Raw genomic sequence first — 16,349 nt, 5'->3', positions numbered from 1 at the left:
CGGTCGAGAAGTACGTCAATGATGCGAAACCTGCTCCCACATCAACGCTGACTTGAATTAATTGGTTATTGAATTAATTGGATATTGAATTAATTGGTTATTGAGACACGTGGCGACTGCTTCTTGGGCGAGGCGATTCTAGAGTTTAGGGACCGCGGCGTTTTTGACCTACACAAAAATATATAATTAATAAGGCGTCCATACAATATGCTAATTGCTTTAAAGTAGCGAATTAATTGATTAATTGATACCGATCTTAATACAGGCATGCATTGTCACCGGATTTGAGTTCGTGTGCAACATTTGGAATTGATTGAACAACAGGAAGTAGACTAACTTTTGATTAGAAGATTTGACCCACGACACAGTTTTCAAGTTAAGTTAAAACCGCTGAAAATAGACACCTCAAAGTGCCGCTCACCGACATGCGGCATGCGACGTGGAACAGACGCCACACTGCGACGCCGCTGCAAGCACCACGATGACGCGCGTCAAAGTCTCCTCTCGTGAAATCCGTGAACAAAGTTTATTCTGCGTACGGGACAGCCCAGGAGGACACGGTCCAGCGTGGGATATCTTCCAGGTTGTGTCCTGAGTTTTGCCTTTACCGTGTTATAAGACGCACTTCCATGCCTTTAAAAATCTACTTTGGGAGCGCCTCGCGTAATGGATTCGGCGTGTGACCGGGTTTGTGTAACTTATTGACACCAGCCACAAGTTCGGAGTGCGTCTTATTTTCGGGAGCGTCTTACAACCCGGATAATTCAAAACTTTAAAATTGCTTGATTGCTGTACATAACTCATTCATTGTCGGCCTTACGTAACTCACAAACACCGAGACTATGTCCCTGGAAGATTTAGAGTTATCAAATGACCAACGTTATCTGAAGACAACATTCCTGGATAAGTCGGGACGGGTGGCAACCCCACGGCGCTGGCAACGTCACCCCACAGGCGGAGCGGCGCGTGCCCAGCTCCCTGTGACGTCACGCGGGTTATATAATGACGCGCACGAGCCGTTCACGAGCAGTGACATCATCGCAGCTCCATTCCCTTGAACGGAGAGCGGTGGTGCAGTCGTGACCGCCCTGCGCTTTAAACCGGACGAAATTACTTTGATGCCGTCTAACATCAGTGGCTATTGATGTCTGAACCAGTTCTGGTGCTTTCTTCCCTTCACTCACCGACTCGCACTGACCACCCCAGTAGACACACCAACGTTTGGTCAACGTTGGTATGTGGTCGGAATCGGCGGCCCAACGCTCCATGCTTACTGGGCAGCGATGGTGACCAAGTGTGGTTCAATAAAACCCCCCATGACCCGAGACGACTCGGGGAGAACCTTCGTTCAGCAGTGGATTGACAGAGTGCTGCATCCGTATTGTGCCAGTGGTGTATATAGGGGGCAGCGAGGTTCAGAAGAAGATCCTGGGGGGGAGGGGGGGTTCTCACTCTGTCCGCGGACTGCGGTGGCTGTTGTTTTTGTACAGAGACCCTGGGGCTGCGTGCGGCTCAGAGGCAGCCCGCATCTCGCTGCACTGTCGCGGCCTCGCGAGTGAATCTCACGCCACCTGGCGGCTCCTGTGGCCCATCGCTTGGCTGAGCCGCAGTGACCCCGGCGCGAGGTGCGGCTGTGAGGTCAAACAATCCCGTGGCCAAGTGGAGAGGCTCTTTTACCCAACAGTGGGTTGAGTTGAGAAGGCGATCCGTGTGTAACTCGAGGTCCCGATAACTCGCGTAGAGATGATCTGGTGAATGTTAGTGTCAAATTGTGTTGTTAGGAATTTACCGCACAGAATACAGGCCAAATTTATCGTACTTATATAACATTTTATATATCATAATCCAAGGCTCTTTACAGCAATTATATAATTGTACATACAATTATAGTGGTTCAGATGAAGAGTTATTAAAAGTTGTGGTGTAATTATGGTTACAGAGCACGTTCACCGTGGAGATGGAGCAACGAGCTGACATGCAGGAGCCACAATGGATCGTGGGCTCGATGTACAGCGGGAGGTTGCTTTCATCCAGCTGTGGATAGCTCGTGGCCGACGACGAATGAAGCTGCCATTGAAAAGGGGGTTGAATAAAGGCCGGTGAACAACTCGCGAGCACCGCCAGGCACCAACGGTGGCCTGGGATGAGTGGGCTCGTGGCCAAGAAGCCAAGCGAGTCGTGGGCGGGCACTGCACACATCCACGCGCATGCAGACACCACGCGCATGCACACGGCCATCACGGCCATCCCTGCCGCTGCAATAGGAGAGGGGCGGTCTAGTGCACAATGCGGCAGTGTGGAGCAGTCGCTTCGCGACTCGCGCCACGGCTTCCCAGGCACGGGGTGGGAGGGAGTGGCGTGGTGGTGGGGGGGCATTAGCATGGGAAGCTGCGCGCCCGGCTTTACAGCTGTGGACGCCGGGCCTGAGAAGCCAAGAAGCAACCGGTGAGCCAGAAGGGGTCCCTGGCGGAGCGCCAGAGTCGCGGGGGTCGCGGGGAGGGTTTAGGGTCGGTGAGGGGTGGGGGGCCCTCAGGGTGACTGCCCGTCTCGTTGACTGTGGGCAGGGCTCGTACTGGTGCCTGGCCATCGAGTCGAGATTAGGGGAGTAGGGCTGGAGCGTCTGCGTGGCTGGTCACCCAACACCTTGGGCCATCTCTGGGTGGCTGCGTTGGGGCTCGCTGCGCCCGCGGGAGGCTGCAGCAGTCGCCCCGCGTGAAGCGCCGCCGAGGGATGGGGCGCGCGTGAGGCCGGGCTCGGGGTGGAGGGGGGGGAGGAGGGGGAGGACCACGCCAGGCAGCTCCCTCCCTCCCTCGCTCTCTCACTCCGAGCTGCAAAGTGCGAGCACACGCACAGGCAAGCTCGCACGCACAAAGACAAAGATCCCTCGTGCAGACTTCACAAACTGTTGGGGCAAGTGCTGTTAGCGAGGAGCACATATGAAGGCTGGTACGGTACGCGAGGGGGTGGGTGACCAGCACCACGCCCGACCGCCTTTGTCTCCCCAGTGGCGATGTTTACACAACGCACCAGGTCCTCATTTGAGACTGAGTCGACCTCGGGGAGGTCCAGGAGGGGTTCAACTAATCGTCACTACTGTTGGCCGAGAGCGGGAATCGAACTGTGGTCGCGGTGTTCGTAGCGCAGCGCGCTGACCGCTACACCACCGCTCCCCACACAGACACGCTCACACGCACGCACGCGAAAAGACTAAGATATCATTTGCATATCCTTCTGGGGCAAGTGCTGTTAGCGAGCACCCTATTAAAGCCTCCACGGCGCACAAATGCGTGGTGTGACCAGCACACTCACACATTCACACATATTCACACACACGCACTCACGCACATTCACACACTCACTCACGCACTCACGCACATTCACACACTCACTCACGCACTCACGCCCAGCTCATTCACTAAGCAATGCTGCGCACGTCCCAGCCCTCAGCGGGAGTCGTGGCCGTGAATCCGCCTCCCCCTCGCCTCCTCCGCCTTTGTGCGCCTGGGTGCTGCGCCACTCCCCTCCGCCCCGTCCGAGGCCTCCACCTCCCTCCCCCCATTCAGCATCACCTCGCTGCCTGTCCAAGTGCACGGCGAGCGAGTCCGCGTGTTCTCAGCAGCAGGAGCTGCAGCAGGAGCTTCAGCAGGAGCTGCAGCAGCAGGAGCTGCAGCAGGAGCAGGAGCTGCGCAGTGAGTGCCGTGGCTGTCAGAGTCTCGGGGAAGCGGCGCGCGGTGCTGTGCCCCCCCGCACCCACGCCGCGTGTCCAGGGGGTGCGTTTCGCGATTGCTTTAACGAGCCGGATGACGCTGGGATAGTGGGAATCGGCCCGTCCATTAATACAATCTTTTGTTGAGCTCAAGGACAGAGGGAGGGAGAGGGGAGAGAGGGGGGGTGGAGCGGCAGGGCGGGGGAGCAGAGGGAGGAGAGAGGGAGGGGGGCAGTGGGGAGGAGGAGGAGGGATGAGGATACAGAGCGCACGGCTGCATCCCGCATCCTCCTCATCTCCGTCAACTTCGATCATTGCGTTCGAACGGAACTCGGCGCGGGCGGCAGGACGAGCAGGTTGGTCATGGCGCGCCCTGTGCAATGTAACGAGCTGAGAGCGAGAGGTGCTGGACGTGTCGCATCTCTCGTCCGCTTACTCCCTCTTGTTATTGACGACGCATGCAGCGACGCGACGGGCCGAGCTGCGGCTCCCTCAGCACCGCACGCAGCCATTTGCGCGCCTGCTGCTGCTGCGGCTGCTGCTGCTGGTGCTGCTGCTAGTCGTGGTGGTGGTGCTGGTGGTGGTGCTGGTGGTGGTGTGTCCGCGATGCGTGCTGCGTGCGTGCTTTGGTGATCCGTGGTGGTGAGCTGTGGCGAGCGGTGAAATCCGTGGTGCGTCGAAGTGAGCTGTTGGATATATGTTTTACCCTTTTCAAGGCAGTGTTATCGACGAATGCGTTGAGGTTTTTTGTAGTGAGTTTGTGATGAGCCGTGGTGAGGCTATGGTGAGATGCGAGGGCTGTAGTGAGGCGTGGTGATGCTATGGTGAGATGTGAGAGCTGTGGTGAGATGTGACAGCTGTAGTGAGGCGTGGTGAGGCTATGGTGAGATGTGAGAGCTGTGGTGAGGCTATGGTGAGATGCGATGGCTGTAGTGAACCGTGGTGATGTCGCACGGCGCCGTTGCTGCGTGTCTGTGTGCTTCTGCCAGGGACAGCGGGTGGCCGCTGCTGTTATATTTTTAAATCGGCAAATGCGCTCCTGCAGTGAAACCGCTAATCGAGTAAAAGGGCAGCGGTCCCACCATATTCGCCTGCAGCACATCCCTGCTGCGAGGCAGCCCGGGTCGTGCTGATCATTTCAATGCGCAAGGGGAAGAGGAGACGTTTGTGAAATTATCCCAACTGCGCCATCCGCGCCATCAAATCGGCTCTCCCCCGCCGGTGACAGAATCACCACATCGCGCACAGGCGCGCGACGATATTCACATATCGTGGGCACAGCGCGGCCGTGGGGTCCCCCCCCCCGCCGCCGTGCCCAGGGCGTTGTTGCCGGCAGCGCCAGCGCGCAGCTCCACGCCGCGCGGCGCTCCCTCCGAGGGGGGGGGGGGGCAGGGGGGGGGTTCCATGTGCTTCATGTTGACCGTTTTGGTGCATAATTGTGCGTGAGATTGGATCGCGATTGAGCTATCGAGCATTGTTAAGAATGGTCATCGTGCATTATTTCCGACGGCAATTGCGCGCGAGTGCCTATCACGGACGTCACTGTCGTGGCGTCACTGCCTGAGTGAGAGATGCGGCGGTGGTGGTGGTGCTGGTGCCGCGGGGATGATTCGGGCCCGGATGCACTCTGATAAATGCAGACCCCGCCCTGTGCTCCCCGTACTGCCCAGGCGCCAGCTTTCCCCACACGCACTCTATAGCAAAGCCACATCACTCACCGCCACCACCACCATCATCATCAGCAGCAGCAGCGACAGCCGTGGTCAAACCCCCGCTGGATGAAGGCCTCTCCCGAACCCGTCGCCATCACTCACGACCCTGCGATGTAAAAATCCTCCTCTCACCTACAAGCTGACGTCCTCTCGGACGCGTTCCATTCCCTGGCTGCCAGTCCGCTATTATTATTATTATTGGGCATCGAGCAACGTGGCCTGCCCAAATCTACATTGCTTACATCTACGCAACTATTCCCACCTCTCGCAGTGGATAGATAACGGAGACCATACTTATAGATACGAAGTCGAGCATCCCAATGCAGGCATCGTACCGATATTTATCAACGGAATTTTGAAAACGAGCACTACGCACGGAACGTCGTGTGCATTTGTTTACACCGCTTCTGGGCGCACACGTCACGGCCGTCATGTCCGAGGAGGCCGAGCCCCCCCCCCCCCAGATCCTCACCCCCCCCCTCGCCCCTACCTTTTAAATTCGAATCGTCAAGTCAAGACATGTTGGTACGAAAATGAGTACGATTAAGCGATGGGCGTCGCAGCCCGAAGTCGTACTCGGAGGGGGGGGGGGTGCAGCCAGAGCGGGGTCCGCGACAGACGCACGCAGATCGCACCCTTGCTCGTTCCGTTCGCGTTTAACCTTGACCGTGTCCCCCCCCCGACCCCACCGTGTCCTACCCCCCCCCCGACCCCCCGTTAGGCAAGGTCAAGCCACACAGCCGTTGTTGTACGCCCAACGCTTTGACACTTACAGTGTTCTTTATGCGATCATCTTTAAATGTGTAAAATGTTTAAGAGCATCGAGGCACGTCCAGGGAGACGTCTCGTGGGAACAGAAAGTATCAAGGGATGTTGCTGAAGAAACTGATCCCAGACGGTTGGGTTAGGGGGGGGAGGGGCGAATTCGCAGCGTGTGTTTTATAATGCTGCATATCTCCCGATCATGACTGGAATCCATCCGCGATGATTGGATGAGTTGCAGGCATCGTTCAATTCACTCCGCACGCATTAAGCGGGGATGGTTATTGCAGCGATCAATTACAACGCACGTGCTGCACTGAGTAGGGAAAGCGCCGGCAGTGAATGCTGCACAGAGGCACGCGTGCAACACGCAGACACAGCAGAGCGCATCGCCGATCTGCACTCTGCCCTGCCAGGCATGCAATGCGTGCGCGCGTGCGCTTGCATAGTATTTCGTGACAAACTGCAATGATTATTATTATAGCTGTACAATAAACATCGTGGTAGAGGCTGTGTGAGTGGCTTCGCTCGCAGTGCCGTCCCACTTCCCGGGTGGCATTGATTCTGTGCTCTACTTACAGAGCACAGCCGTCCAGTGGCCCAGCCACCAGCCGCATCCTGACAGCGACACCACTGTTATTCCAGTTTATATGTTAATGGTCAGCTGTCTCAAACAATACATTACTGTTATGTCCAAATTTTCCCATTTCTTTCAAAAAGCAATCGATGGAAGTAGAGCGGACGATTCCTCGGTGTTCCGACTGGGAATGTCCCTGAGTGATGTCCGCATTGTTATCCAGGAACCAACAGCACGACGAACCATACTTCACAAACACCACACTCCACTCGCCATCACCATATATCCACTGCTGGATGTCGGTATCTGCAAGCCATGATTACCGTCTCCCGCCACCGTGTGATGCAACAAAGCCATCGTGCCTGCACATGCGACGATGCCAATGCTCCGTCTCTCCTCTTGGGCATGCAGTCTTGAACATCGGCCACTTTCCCTTCAGGCGACGGGTCCTGCCCAAGTGCCAGGAGCAGTGCCGGATGAAGCTCAGTGCGGGGCCTGTAACATACGTTATTAAGGGGCCCGAAATAATACATAAAAACAAATATTAAAACACAAATGTTTAACTTGCATAGCAAAGTTATTGTATTTTTTCATTTGCAATACAGGCCAGATACTACGACAAATCGCTAACCTTAAACACCCAGTCGTTCATAAAAGTTGAAGGCGGTATAGTACTATAGTAATAGAGCAAGTGCAGAATCACTGAAATTGATAGCTGGAAAGCATTTAGCGCGGGGCCCTTGAGAGTGCGGGGCCCGTAGTAGCTACTCCATATGTAGTAGCTACTACATATGGTGTAGCTACTTGTGCTACTACGATAATCCGGCACTGTCCAGTAGCTTAATGAGTGTGGGGGGCAGAAAGTGCCTTGCTCCCCCCCCCCCGCCCCCAGGTAGCCAAAGCTACGAGTTGGAGCCCCCTCGACAACCACCATGAGATTTGTTTTCAACAGCAGTGTAAACTAACACGTAAAATATGATGTCATTAAGTGATGAAGCAAGAAGAGCAACGATATTTCGTTTCGGTGCGACCGTACGAGACAAATCAAATATTGGGAGCCCCACGTGACCGATTGCTGCGCCCCCTGAGCTGATAACGTCGTCGTTACTACGCCGCTAATGACGTCATCGTTACTACGCACTCAACACATTCCTGCGGAGGGAGCTGGTAGGAACGTTGGGTTGCTGGGTCAATGGCCAGGGTCAACGGCGGCGTGGTGTATTCCGCAAATATGCCCGACTGTGAGGGCGGGCACAAGCCGGCGTGAGTAGGTTAAACGTTGAGTTTTATAAGGGCACCCTCCCCACCCAGCCCCTCCCCACCCTCCCCTCTCCACCCAGCCCCACCATTTTTGGATGCACGACGGACGGACGGACACAATAATCCCCTGTGGGCTAGTTCCTACCAGTATAGCGTCATCGTGACTACGCCACTGAACTCGCCCACGCACTTCTCTTCACGGTCCACGCGATGTCATCGTCCCGACAACGCGGCCGTGTGCAGTGCCACGAGCGAATGTTCTGAGCAACGGGGCCTCGCTTCGTTCCTGCTCCTCTCCCTCCACCGTCGCCAACTCCACTCCCTGAAATCGATTTTTTTAATTTCAACTCCCAAAGCTCCACCGCGTCGCGCCCACGGGTTTGGGCGCTCGCGAGGGTGAGGGAGGACATCTCGCAGGAACGGTGGAGAGGTTTGTTCTGTCGTTAGCCTCTCGTATGTAGCTGCTTGCGGCTTGCATTCACAATCACATCTCCACTGATGCTCTCCGTCGGCAGAATTCCCGTGTATCTGCTGCACAGCTTAGACAAATGTGATGTCTGCCATTTTCGAGCTGACCAATTGTGGCGATTGGACGTTCGTTGTCCATGCTTAGTGCGTCTGGGCGGCCGAGGCATTGTGAGTGTGCGTGTGATTTGTGAGCAGGTTGTCGAGCGGTTGCTAGGCAAGCCAGTCTCCATGGATGTTCAAGCGGCTCTCTCTCTCCCTGTGTTGTCGTGACCGCGACTGGTACCCGCGCCCTCCTGCCATCTCTCCCGAAATACTGCCAGGGTGATGTAGGATGTCTTCAACCCTTTGGTGACGTTACAATGTTTTGTTTTACATGGCCACATTACCTCGAAGGTCAATTCCAAACGAGGTTAGTATTTTTTGTCATTATACCAAACTCTCAAAACGCCGGACTCGACCTTCCCTTCAAAGCGAACCTCCCCAGTGCCCTCCTCAACTCGGCCGCTCGTCCACACCCATCTGCCCTGGTGGGGAGGGAGCGGCATTGTGAAACAAGAGAAGGCCTGCACTTAATCGAGGGATTGGGAGTGAATTATGGTGGTGGAGGGACACGGGTGTTTGGCATTTTCCACCGCCAGCAGGGATAATCGATGCGGGTGAAAGCAAATATATAAAGTCATAAACTGGCAATAAAGTGGACGTGCGTTTCAGCAGAATTATATTCTGTGTCCCCGCATATGAAATACAAACATGTTTTAGTCCCACCGGCTTTCCAGACAAATATTCCAGACCAATATTGTTGACAGGAGCAACCTCTGAACCGGTTTCAACCTTCTGGGTGTCGTTAGCATGGTGAGGCTTGTTAAACAAAGGCTGTCGGGGTAGGGCTGGCTCGATGAGCGATGTGTGGTCAACCCTCGGCGAGATATAACAACACTCGGCGAGATATAACAACACTCGGCGAGATATAACAACACTCCTCGGCGCTGGGTTCCCCGTGGGGGCGGCCTGGCCTCAGCTGGAGGGGCCGGCGCTGCGGGATCATATAGACGATGCGCAGGGCGCGGGTAGCGGGGCCTCGGCAGAGGAGCGGTGCACAGAGGCTGTCCTCATCAGCACGTCCACTTTCCTGCCACAGAGCAACTACGCAGCCGCAGCCGCAGCTGCTGCTGCTGCTGCTGCACATGGGACCCCAATAAAACATCTGAAGCATTCAAGAAGAAATACTACTAATGGACAGAGAGCCCTGATGGGTTTTTTATGGTATGACAAAACATTATTTTGCAGGCAATATTTAAATGAAGAATAATGCAAACATAATTATTCATAATTCTGTTAAATCCATTATTATTAGGACATTTTATATGATGTATTGATACATTGGCGCTTTACAAGGAAACGAAAACACAACAAGGCGCCGAGGCTGCGGCACCTCGTCTTGTGTGTGTTGACCCCGTTCCAAGCGTCATATTGACCTCACTTGCCCAGGTGCAATGAAGGCTGCCATATCAATTGGAAGCTCGTAGCTAGTCTGTTTCAAGGGCCATGTTGACTTATTTAGTATTAACATTGAGAAAGAATATCCAATGATTCCAAACAGGATTGTATTTTACATAAATCCATTTTACTGTGCAAGCATGACATTGCTAGTAGTGCTTGTGCATTGTGTTAAAACAGTGATATTTTTCTACGAATCAAACATTATGCAAGCGGTTATTTATTTATTTCCACATTAAAGTACTGTACAGTGCCGTGATTAATAAGGTATCAATATGGGTGTGCGGGAGGCCTTTTTGAAGGTGCAATATTTGTAACAAGTTGCAATGGGGGCCCAGGTCGCGTAGCCAAAGGAGGGCTGGGGGTGGGGGGGGGGCTCGGATGCTGTTGAGGGGGGGGCGCAAAAACTATGCAGCCCCCCCCCCCCCACTTTGCGAGATCGCACGCCCCATGCCCCCCCCCCCCGTGTGCAAAAAGAGACCCCCTCGTGGACACCGCGGACGCATCGCCCGTCACGCCCATTGAGGCCACTCCGTGTGTGTGTGCCGCTGTTATGCAACGTGTGGCGAGAGCGTTGCGTGCTTAGGGGGTGTGCATGGACGAAGTTAGAATCAACCTTTTGCACAATCTCCAAGTAAGATTTAAGAATAACATTTGCAATATAACATTTGAAATATAACATTGGCAGGCTATTAGCTTTATTTTTGTCAAACAATGTCGCGTGGTCCCCTGTACAGCAGCAGCAGCACGCGTTGTCGCCTGTACAGCAGCAGCAGCACGCGTTGTCGCCTGGGTCATTCCCCGCACTCACGGGCGGGAGGCGACCTTGGGCGTTTCTCGCGTCCCCGGCGTGGAAGCTGACAGCGATCGCGCCGAGCACTTCTTGTGATGCGGCTGCTATTTTACACAAACGTCCGATAAATGATTTAAATCCTGGGTCCACAGCAGTGACTGTGTCTCGCCGTGATTCTGAAGTGTGAACCGTTAGCCTGTAAGCGTATCCCCTTGTACTGAGCGCTGAACCGTGAATTATTCGCCTGTCCATCCGAAAAGCTCCATCACGTACACCATCAGTTCGCGATCAGCAAGGCGGCTCTAATGGTAATGAGCTGTCATTGTGTAAACACAGTACTGTACATCTGCCTGGTCATATCGGGAGTGACGCTGGTGGTGTCGGGGGTGAGGCTGGTGGTGTAGGGGGTGATGTAGGGGGTGGTGTAGGGGGTGATGGAGGGGGTGGTGTAGGGGTTGATGTAGGGGATGGTGTAGGGGGTGGTGTAGGGGGTGATGTAGGGGGTGATGTAGGGGGTGATGTAGGGGTGGTGTAGGGGGTGATGTAGGGGGTGGTGTAGGGGGTGGTGTAGGGGGTGGTGTAGGGGGTGATGTAGGGGGTGGTGTGGGGGGTGATGTAGGAGGTGGTGTAGGGGGTGATGTAGGGGGTGGTGTAGGGGGTGATGTGGGGGGTGGTGTAGGGGGTGATGTAGGGGGTGGTGTAGGGGGTGGTGTAGGGGGTGGTGTAGGGGTGATGTGGGGGGTGATGTAGGGGGTGATGTGGGGGGTGATGTAGGAGGTAGTGTAGGGGGTGATGTAGGGGGTGATGTAGGGGGTGGTGTAGGGGGTGATGTAGTGGGTGATGTAGGGGGTGGTGTAGGGGGTGGTGTAGGGGGTGATGTAGGGGGTGATGTAGGGGGTGGTGTAGGGGGTGGTGTAGGGGGTGATGTAGGGGGTGGTGTAGGGGGTGGTGTAGGGGGTGATGTAGGGGGTGATGTAAGGGGTGAGGCTGGTGATGTCGTTTCCCGGATGTTGGCAGTAGGTGGCGACGTTGAACCAAATCCGAAGTGAAAATGGTCGCTGTTGTTTCGCGGCTGCCGCTGCAGTCGAGATGCCCATCGCGCCATGTAGTGACAGCGCTGCGGTGCTCCACCTTGTCGTCGCAGTCACCTTCAGGGGTTGACACATACATATTTAACAATCTATGAGTATTACACCACGCAGGGTGTAACGCTCGGCACAGTGGACTTACAATCACGAGGTTGCGGGTTCGATTTGATCTCACGACGAGGCAGTCGAGTCGATGGACACGTTTCATGACCCCCCCCCCCGCCGGCGCTGTCCACTCAGCACCAGCAGCGCAATTGGATTCACCGGCTTTACTGTCAGGGCGTGTGTGGTGGGTTAAAATCTATGCAAGAAATCCGGCCAACGGGGAAGAGTAGGCCAACTACCTTATAGAGGGGCTCTCGAAAGCTCCCTCTCGTGGAGGTCTTTTCGTCAGCAGAAATGACCAAATATTGACAAATATTCTCTCTTTGGAACTTGAATGACTTGAAAAGTTACGGGTCGGTTTCCATTGGTTGTTGAACCCTTGTCGAAATGAGCTAAGTTCACCCGTTACCACAATCCATTAGTGCTCCCAAGTGTTGCAGATTGGAGTAAACGAGTGGCTTTACATTTACCATCTTGAGTAACTACTCAGTTCCCATTACGGCTGACTGTTTCCCATCCTGGAATGGATTTCTTGATATTTAATATGCCGTTCGATCGATTTGCTGCCAGCGCCACTTGATGGGGCACTGAGGAGCCTCGTCGGATGTCCAGAGTGGACTCTCAGCGCGATTTTGTGGTGGCGATGTACGAGGCCGATACGTGACAACGCCAGATGCTCGCATTTACGATAACCGAGGAGGCGGCTTGAGATTTAATTGCCATGAAACTTTCAAAAAGAAAATGTCAATCACCGCAAAAAAACTAACAAAGTTAAGTCTGCAAAGGGGACAAATGGAGTGACCTGGGTTTATATATCTTGTACATAACAGCGTTGAAAATAGCTAGAGGACGTCACACTTCTTTTGAACACATCACAATGGAAACCAGCACCATATTGAGGAAAGATTACACAATTGAATTGATAAAAATGTATACAATTTCATTCCGCGTGTGCTATGGACGTCATGCCATGAGCAGTGTAAGCATTCGTGTTTTGGGAACAGCCCACGAAAGTAGATATCACAGAACAACGACTGACTTTCCTCCACGTGACCTCTGGTTCACACAATCAAGGGCGGTGCTTTCCCACCCACTGTACGGATCAGAGCAATGTTTGTCACATCGCAGTGAAATCTATATTTTTACTCTCAGAGCTAGAATTTATCCAAGATGAGTGCAGAACCACATATAACGTAATGTTTTTTTTAATTATTGGTGACCACCTGAGAATACTGTCTATTTTAATTAGAGGCAGCTGCCTGGAGTCTCACCCAGGCTTTCAGCGGTGCCAGCTCAGCACCCTGACCTCTGAGCCACCCACACTCCCTTGGAGGTTTGATTTCTTCACTGCGCTCATTCCCCAGGCCAGCAGTGCATTGTGTACATTCGACGAATTGTCACGATTCTGGAACACGTGCCGATGTATCGCCGCGGTTTGGGACACGCATCCAGCACGGCATCTCGAGTATGGTCGTCACTCGGACGTGACGCTTACAACACTTGGATTGTGTAACATGGCGCGGTGCACATGGATAATTCTACACTCTGGTTAAATATTAAATGTACAGAACAAAGCCACCCCGCAGTGTCTTGTTCAGTCAGTGGTCCTCTGATATTAGGTTGCATAACCATTTTACTTTCATCATTACAGTCTCTTGCATTAAGAATGGTTTCATTATCTGCCAAATGATGCCTCTGGGTCGTGGACGACATGACACCGAATATTAATGTCCGCGTCTTCGCACTCACTCTCAACGCCAGGTTTTTTTTTAATTTTTTGCTAAAAATCTCTTCGACCAATTGTATCCAGAATGTGCTCCGAGCATCGTGTCATGAGATGAACAGAGAGCAGTGCATCACCACGTGTTCGGGGTGGTTGGAGGAGACGCCACAGAACTAGAATCGAGGGACCGCTTGTCCACACTCGGGGCTACAGCAGCTTCCCACCGGCCCTGCTCGGGAGCGACGATCATCTCACTGCAGTCGTCGTCGCAAACCCTTCCCAGTCTTGCGATGCAACAATCCACCGGGCGCCTGTACCCTCCTAGCTGATCTCAGCGTTCCGTCTACCCTGGCGGACGCAATTAAATACCCGTCCCTTCATTTGGCTGCCGCTCCCTTGATGGTTTCAACCTTCAGCAGCAGCCATCGCCTCTCCTAGCGACGCGCCCCGTCCCAGGGTCTGTCCCCGGCACGTGATTGTCGCGTCTCGTGAGTTCAGTTTGCTTGACGAGGCGTCGCCGCGTGCGCTTGGCGTGTTCCCTCGCAGAGCGCGCGTTGAGCGCGCCGCCGAGAGGGGACGAAGCAGCGAGCGCGGGGACGAGGCAGCTGCCGGGAGGGTGCCGCCTGGAGACAGGGAGACATGTCCGCGTCTTCTCCCGTCCCGGAGAGCGAGGGCGGCGTTGGGGGGCGCGAGGCCGGCAAGCGCGCCTGCGTCATGCTCACCACCGTGTCGGTGGGCAACAGCAGCAGCAGCAACAACGGCAACAACGGCAACAACGGGCGCTGGGAGCTGAACGAGGAGGACCGAGAGAATGAGAACAGCACGTCGAGGCTGTACGAGCGCTCGCGCATCCGCGCCCTCGCAGGTACAGCCACGCGGCACGGCCACGCGGCACCCCCGTGGCCATGCGGCACGGCCACAGCCACGTGGCACGGTCACGCGGCACGGTCACGGCCACGCAGCACGCGGCACGGTCACGCGGCACGGTCACGGCCACGCAGCACGCGGCACGGTCACGCGGCACGGTCACGGCCACGCAGCACGCGGCACGGTCACGCGGCACGGTCACGCGGCACCCCCGTGGCCACGCGACACGGTCACGCGGCACGGTCACGCGGCATCCTCGTAGCCACGCCGCACCGTCACGGCCACGCGGCACGGCGACGCGGAGCTCTCGCGGCCACGCGGCGCCGTCGCGTAGCCATCGGGGGTGCCCTACCGCAGGGCCCCTCCAGACGCACTGCATGGGAGGCATCGTGGGAATTTTAAGTGGTGGTGATGATGATGCTCCTAAATGTTTCACTTGCCATGTCAATGTTGGGCTTTCATGCTGATTATTATAGTACATAGAGATGGGAAACAGTGGGCTCTGGCCAATAAAGAGGAGCTTCTGCACAAGTGAGCGAATATTCACTCACTACCCATGTGACTCGATGCATTGTGGATCGAGTCAGATGATTAGCCTGCCTGTTGATCGGCTCACCTGAGTTCTTGTGGAGGACGTTATTCACCCCCCCGCCCCCGTTTGAATTCAGACACGCAGTACACGATATTGCCCAGCAGGGGCGATCTCTCACTGGTGATCATGGATTTATAAGGATGCATTGTAAATGTTTGCTTTTGATTGAATAAGCGACAGATTTGCGTTCCCTTTCCCCATGAGCCACCATCGAATGTTCATTGTGCAATAGGGGACATCATTAAACGTCGCCATTGGCGAATGTGTAATTAGATAGGCAGGTAAGAGCCACTGCTCTATATTAATTGGATGATGTAAATTGTAAAGCCTTGATTCCAGAGCCTGGAATCAGCCCGTCGGTTTGCCATTATTGAATGTATAGGGGAAGAAACCCCCATTAGAACAATAAAAGGAACGGGAGTCTAATATCCCGTGGCGCTGGAAGATCTACCCACACTTCTCTATCCAACTGGTTGCCACATAACCACACATCGCACACAAACGCAGTGCCTTGTTGTGGCGCGTTATGGGTCAACTCATGCACAAGCAGAACTTCTGTGTCGCTGCATATGAATGTAGATGTTTTTAGGTAACGGCCTCTTGGCTTCCCACACCAATATTACCCAGCGGCATCTGTTTCATCAAGACGACACTGCACTGGGATGGGCGCTCTGCACGTGTGGTTGCCCTGACAGCTCACGTGCTGATCACTGAACATGCTCCGCGGGCAGCAGCAGCACTGCTGCCTGTATGCCAGGCCACGGGTCGCTCAATCTCCCATCGTGTGGCCAACAGAGTGAAGCTGCAGTGTCTGTGGCGCTTCAATACCAGTGCACTCGTAGATCGGTGTGAATATATCTATGACGCCGTCGTGTGATCGGTCTCAAAGGTTAAGGTGCAGCCCCGTAACTGCTGGCTCGCGCCACCGCTAATGGAAGGGCCTCCACGAGAGGCAGATTTAGAGAGTCCAACTAGACTCGAGAAGGTCCTTCGGCCTATTCTCCCACGCTGGCCGGAACGTCTTGGAGGAGTAAAAAGGCCTATGTATCCTACAATAAGTCTAAATGACAAACAAGTGAAAATGTAGTGCAATAATGCCCAAGGTCCAATCTATCAGAGGGCCCTCCCCGTTAACAGGACGCCACGTGGGGCTGGAAGCTGCCATCGCATTTCTGCTGCCTCGCTACGAGGGCTGTCGC

The 16,349-nt window shown here is 54.6% G+C and overlaps 1 protein-coding gene across 1 annotated transcript in view; it reads left to right on the top strand.

Moving 5' to 3' along the window:
• Positions 1-3,529: 3,529 nt before the first annotated feature.
• The window catches only part of LOC133341248 (spectrin beta chain, non-erythrocytic 1-like), an 85,530-nt gene continuing 72,710 nt past the window's right edge, over positions 3,530-16,349 (top strand). Inside the window, 2 exon segments of the mRNA XM_061549734.1 lie at positions 3,530-3,689; positions 14,238-14,556. Coding sequence (XP_061405718.1) covers positions 14,331-14,556 — 226 coding nt within the window. The 5' untranslated portion in view covers positions 3,530-3,689; positions 14,238-14,330.

The sequence above is a fragment of the Lethenteron reissneri genome, chromosome 11 (genome assembly GCF_015708825.2).
Source record: "Lethenteron reissneri isolate LAM-NWPU_2019-01 chromosome 11, ASM1570882v1, whole genome shotgun sequence".
Classification (NCBI taxonomy): Eukaryota; Metazoa; Chordata; class Hyperoartia; order Petromyzontiformes; family Petromyzontidae; genus Lethenteron; species Lethenteron reissneri.
The sequence above is the reverse complement of the archived record's forward strand: the minus strand, read 5'-3'. Positions and strand labels throughout refer to the sequence as shown.